This window comes from Sminthopsis crassicaudata, chromosome 4, assembly GCF_048593235.1.
Source record: "Sminthopsis crassicaudata isolate SCR6 chromosome 4, ASM4859323v1, whole genome shotgun sequence".
Taxonomy (NCBI): Eukaryota; Metazoa; Chordata; class Mammalia; order Dasyuromorphia; family Dasyuridae; genus Sminthopsis; species Sminthopsis crassicaudata.
In genome coordinates, this window is record NC_133620.1 from 408,021,395 (window position 1) to 408,027,394 (window position 6,000).

General features: G+C 46.5%; 1 protein-coding gene across 2 annotated transcripts in view; it reads right to left on the reverse strand.

Moving 5' to 3' along the window:
- The window catches only part of BCAR3 (BCAR3 adaptor protein, NSP family member), a 169,866-nt gene extending 164,663 nt beyond the window's left edge, over positions 1 to 5,203 (reverse strand). The window contains exon 1 of one of the 2 annotated variants that reach the window (XM_074262716.1): positions 5,102 to 5,203. In XM_074262716.1, coding sequence (XP_074118817.1) covers positions 5,102 to 5,186 — 85 coding nt within the window. In that variant the 5' untranslated portion in view covers positions 5,187 to 5,203. Of the gene's footprint in view, positions 1 to 4,415; positions 4,863 to 5,101 lie in introns of those variants that run through there. The other variant, XM_074262717.1, reaches the window with a different exon arrangement.
- Between the last annotated feature and the right edge of the window lie 797 nt (positions 5,204 to 6,000).

Consider the following 6,000-nt stretch of genomic DNA (forward strand, 5'->3'; position numbering starts at 1 on the left):
TTTTTCAACCTGATGCAGGATTTATTTGAATCCTAGTTTACTTCTGGTGCTTCAATCAAAAGGTCTGGGCCAGTGGTCCTCAAACTTTTTAAAGAGGGGGCCAGTTCACTGTCCCTCAGACTGTGGAGGGCCAGACTATAGTAAAAACAAAAACTCACACTCTGTCTCCACCCCTCAGCCCATTTGCAGGCCACATCTGCCTCGGGCCGTACTTTGAGAACAGCTGGTCTGGGCCTTCCATGATTATATTAAGGGGAAGAAAGGCAGAAGAGGAGGAAAGAGGATTCACTGCTATATCTCAAAAAGGAAGCTTTTCATTTGATATTATCTGAGAAGTCATCAAGGCTAGTCATTTCATTTGAGGATTGAAAATACCCCAGGAGGTTAATTCATTTGACCAAGGCCACACAAAGAGTGACAGAACCAGGATCTGAACCTGGTCCTTTTACTCCAATTCAAGTGTTTCTTCCACTATTATCTCTAGATAAGGAAACTGAGTCTCAAAGGGGTTAAAGGTCTTGTCCTGGTGCCCCATGGGACTCCAAATTCAGGGCTTCTTTCTGACACACTAATGCTGTCACACAAAGTCAGGGAACATTGCTGCACAGAACAATACTGCTTTCCATTTTCAAAGCCCTCAACAGGAATTTAACCTGTTTTTCTCATTTTAACCTAAGACTTCATTTTGAGTAACTTGAGTTTCTGATGCTAAGCCCATTTACTTCCTTCTACCATTGAGTATTTGATGATGTTTCTGACAGAATGAAGACCTCAATGAGAAGGGTCACAAGATCGACAGGCACGGGAAACAGGACTGAGGTTTTCCTGATTTCAGTAGATTGTGAGCTTCTTTAGGACAGGGATTGTCTTCTGTTTCTTTTTTATCCCCAGTCCTCAGTGTAGCACTTGACACATAGTAGGTGTTTATTAAATGCTTACTGACCAAGTGACTCCAATAGACTAGGAACCTCACTATCCTTCCTGTGCATCCCTGGCCCATGGCCTTCCTGAAGCTCTCCACAAAGGTCCATCCTGGTTTCTCTGGACATCAGGAAGGTCCCTATGGATCCTGCTGACTGCCCACAATCTAGCTCACACTCCCCTACTAGAAGCAGTCCATTTTCTTTTCTCATTATTTCTCTGATGAATTCTTTTGCTCCATTTGTATTAAGGGTTACTCTCAACAATGGCCATAATCAGAATCAAATGACTTATTTTTATTTGCTTCCCACCGCACAGAGCAGGAGGGATTCCTTTTCTATCTCCTGCTACCTCTAAGATGGAACACCAATCATATTTTCCTCAGTAAGAGGCGAAAATTTTAGCTGGGGAGCAATAAAACTAAAAACATCAAGTCAAGGACAGCAGGGGAAAAAACAAAACACTGAATACTTCTCAGGGATCAGCCTGCATGGCGCAACATGCCATTGCAAGACAAAAAGACTGAGGCAAATCACTGCAGACATAAGATTTCATCTCCAAGTGGATGGTGAACCCTGTGTCAACCAGATGGATGATGTAAGACCAACAGATGCAATAAATGATCTCTCTGGCTTCATCTAATTCCAGACTTTGGAAAGACCTTTGGAAGTCCACCGGCTTGAAATCTTGAAAGAATGAAAGGGAGAGAGACCTGGAGGAAGGTTCAAAGACTTACAACTGATATCAAGAACAAAGGAGGGTGACATCTGTCAAAAGCAAGGAACTATTTCTTAGCACTCTGACACTGACCAATGACCTGGTTTTGAAATAGCTTTTAAAAGCAGGCAATGCTTCTAGTTTAAAGCATTAGTTTTTCCGAAATGAGTGAGAGTTAAGTTGGGTTGGCTATCTGCCTATTTTAACCTCTCTCTTTCCTTCTCTGCCTCCACGTCTCTTTCTTTCTGTCTCTGTCATTCAGTCTCTTTGTCTCTCCCTCAAAGGGATGTTTACGGAGAAAATATCACTATCCCTCCACTCCGGGGCTTGGTGATAAACACACTTAAATAGAATGTCTTCCATTAACCCTTTTTATTCTGGAAATGAGCTTTAGTTAATCCTTTAACTCTAGAAAAAATAATTTACATTTCAAAGACTGACAGAATTTCATAACCCTCCTAGTCCAAGTTTTTTACAGTTGAAGAAACTGAATTTCAAGAGGTGGTGACTTCCAGCATTCAGCATTGCCTACACAATGGAGCAAAAAATGAATATGCAATCAGGAACAAGTACCTTTCAGACTCAGTGGTGAGAACCCAGGACTGGAGTCCAGCAACCTGGATTTAATTCCAACATTTCTACTTACAAGTATAACTTTGGGTAAGTCAAAGAACCTCTCTGAATCTCAATTTCCTCATAAGCAAAAAAGACAGGATGGCCCTGGATGAACATCCCCCCTACCCCCAGGTCTCTACAAGCTCAAAATCTGTGATCCACAGTTTGACATTAGCTAAGCCTCTTTGAATCTTTCCTCATTTGTCAAATGGAGATAATGACTATATTTCTTATCTTGCAGGGTGGTCATGAGACCTAAAGGAATAGTGAGTCCCAATTAAAATACACAGAAAATACAATTATCCCCTCCCCCACCTAGGGAAGGTAGAACAACCATTCTTTCTAAATTAGCATATACATTAAAAAAACAGAGTTTCAAATGTTACAAATTGTTTTTACTTGCAATTGAAGAAAAAATAAAATATTATTTTAAAAAATCATCTCATGTGATCCTCACGAGAGCCAAAAGAGGTAAATATTATGAAAAAGAAAAAGAAGGAAAAAACCTAAGCTTAGAATTAAAGGTGTATACCTTTAAGGACACTCCATTTTAAGCAGGCTTATAGAGTCTAGCCAAGAGATTAAAATGCTAGTAATCCCACTTCCCAGTTTATGGATAGATTATACTTCAAGCATTATAAAGTTATTAAGGATTTCCACTTACTTGACAATCGGGCTTCCCCTTGAATTCTGAGACTATGAATTTCAGTTAATTATCCTAAAAATCTAAAACCCAGAATGTTAATTCCTTGGAACTTGGGGTAGGATTCTTTGAACAACAAGCTGCTTAACAATATTATCGTTAATACTTAATAGGAATTCCATAGCATGTTAGACGGCAACTGCCTAACCCACCACTCACTCCACAATAGCTTTCTGATTTAATTATTCCAATTTAAAATTCACACTCTTCCTGATCTTGGCAGTGGGGTCCTTCCATCTTCTTCCCAGATCTTATTTCAGTCACTGCCTGAATGAAAGTGAGGGAGAAAAGAGGGAGGGGTAGTATCAACTCTCAATCTGACCTTCCCTCTTTAAAGCCAGATAACCCCATTTCTTTTTTCCTTTGGGGAGATCTGCAATCCTAGGAGATAATAGGCAAAATTTAAAAGCCTCTTCAAAAAAAAAAAAAAAAAACATTTACATAAATTCATTTGCAGAGTCAGATCAAAAGAAGGCACACGATTACTCAGAAGCTCCTTCCCCTTTTGCCCCCCCCCTTTCTTTTTAACTGAAGTAGAAGAATTAATTACTGACCAGAATGAAACTCCAGGAAACATTTTTCACCACCTACCAACCCTAACCAGACTGATCAGAACCCAGGAATCTCGTTACGTGCTTCTAAACAGCTGACTTTCCCATCGGGGTACTTGCAACCTTGAAAACTTTACAAAGAGGTAAAAGTGTCAGTTGCTTATCGGATAGGAAAGATGGGCTCAGATCTTGCTTCCCTCTGCAGACCAGCCCCCTCCTCCTCCCCCTCCCCCCCTTTTCCAGACACAGAGGGACCCATACAACCAGCTATTCATCCTCTTTCTCAACAAAGAAAAAGCAGCAGCAAAAGTTGTCAACAGCTACAAGGCAGGCTCCTTCGCCTTCTTTGCAAACTTTCCAAGAGATTAGTACCGAAATTTGCCTCCTCCAAACTCTCGGCTTCCAGCTGAGCCCTTTTCAATTCGTCTCATCCTCCCCTCCCAACCCCCACCTTCGGAGCTGCATTTGATTTAAAAAAAAAAAATCCTGGCACCCCACCCCCCCACCCCCCCGGGAAACGGAGGTCACGGGCTGCACCGCAGACAATTTTTAGGACAAACAACTTTTCTAGAACTGGGCAAAAGACAAGCTTCCCCTCCCCCCGAGCTCCGCACCCGCCCCTCTCCCGCCTGCATTATTCAGTGCCTCCAGCAAACCCCCGGTGAACCCGGACAAAGTGCCAGCTCGGGCAGCCACATGGGCGAGGGATGCTCCGGGGCAAACTGCCGGCATCTACCTCCCCGACTGCCGCGACAGCCCGGGTTACCGCGGCCGGCCAAGGGCTTTCCCGAGAGCCGCGGGAACTCTGCCCCCGGGACCCCGGCAACTTTGTTTTAAAAAACCAAGGCAGTAAGAAAAGACGGGCAGCCCCAAAGTGAGTCCCGAGATTTCCGGGCGGTCAGACTAACCTCGGCGAGTCCGGCACGGGACGGAGCCGAATCCGGCGGCTGGACTCGCCGGGAGCCCGCGGAACAATAGCCGGAGCCCGCAGTGCAGGGGGGAGCCGCGCTCGTTCGCCCGCTCTCACACACAGGCAGCCGGCCTCTCTCCGGACGCCCGCCGGGGACCCCGCGCACTCCCCGTCCTTCCCTCCCCGACTTTCGGTTCAGGAGCGCGGACTCTTCACCTCCCCGCCGGCGGGGGCTCGGGGCAGCTGGAGGAAGCCGAATCCCGAGGGCTCCTGAGGCGGGGTCCTCTCATCCTCCGCTGCGGAGGAGCCCGGGGCCAGCGGAGGAGCCCGGGGCCAGCGGCTCCCGCAGCGCGTCCTCCCCAGCCCGGCTCGGGGCAGCGCTCGCCCGGACTTCCCAGGACAGCGGAGGCGCGGCTCTGCGAGAGCTCTGCCGAGCTCCGACTGTCACGGGCGGGCGCTCCCGAGCCGCTTCCCGGCCCCACCCCTGGGGAGGCTGCTGAGGCGCGCGCCTCCGGGACCCTCCCTCTCCCGCACCCCTCAACATTTACATTTCGTGACCTCGCCTCGCCCTTTGCGTCTCGGATTGGAGAACGGGGGCCCTCGCGTGGAGCGGCAGCTTCCCGAGCTTCCCCGCTGCGGGGGGCGGCTCCCCAAACGGATCGGTCTGCCTGCCCACCTGCCTACCTGTCCCGGCTCTCCCCACTCCAGCTACCCGCACTTCCCAGACTCTCCAACGAAGAAGTCTTCTCCAGCCTGCAGGCTGCGTCATTTTAATGGCCAAGCGTGTCCTAGAGAATGGGGAAAATGCACACACACACACACACACACACACACACACACACACCCGGCTTTTCTGCTGAGGTGGGGGACCACGGATGTGGAATATTACACATCTGCCTTATGTACTTAGTGGACAGGTTGTAGTGAACTGATTCAACACCCCCACCTCACTCCACCCTCAGCCCTTTTTAATCTTATTTATTTACTTTTTTGGTTTTTTTAGAAATGGCTTTCTTAAGTAAAGGGGAAAGGGGGGATGATGTAAACAAAAAAACAACAAAAAATCCAGAGCCTAACAGAGGCCCTGGAACATGTTAGATCTTTAATAAAGCTTTTCATTTATTCGTTCAACAAAAAAATGAAAAACTAAAGCATATTAAGCCTAATAAAAACAGGCCCAGATAAACAAAAATGACCAAACTGTGGAAAGCCTAGACCATGGCAACAGAAAACAAATGAACCACTGATCCATCAATAACCAGTCCATTTCTCACTCCAGCTTGGACACATATCCTTCGTTGTTTAATGAATCTAAGTCAATTTGGGGAAAAATCTTTGCTATCTTGACCTCTATTTGTTGTGGCAAAAAGAGGGGAGACCCTGAGAACAGATATGGTGGGGGCTCTGAGATCTACAAGTTTCTAAGGAAGGCTTACTCAGCTAGCTCCCTTTATCATCCCTGAGAGAAAGTTCACCCACAGTTTCTATCTGTGGAGGCAGAGCACCCTGGAGTCCAAAAGAACACTGGCACTGTAATCAGGCTTTCCCCAAGCTCTATACTAGCTGTGTCATCTTGGGTAAAT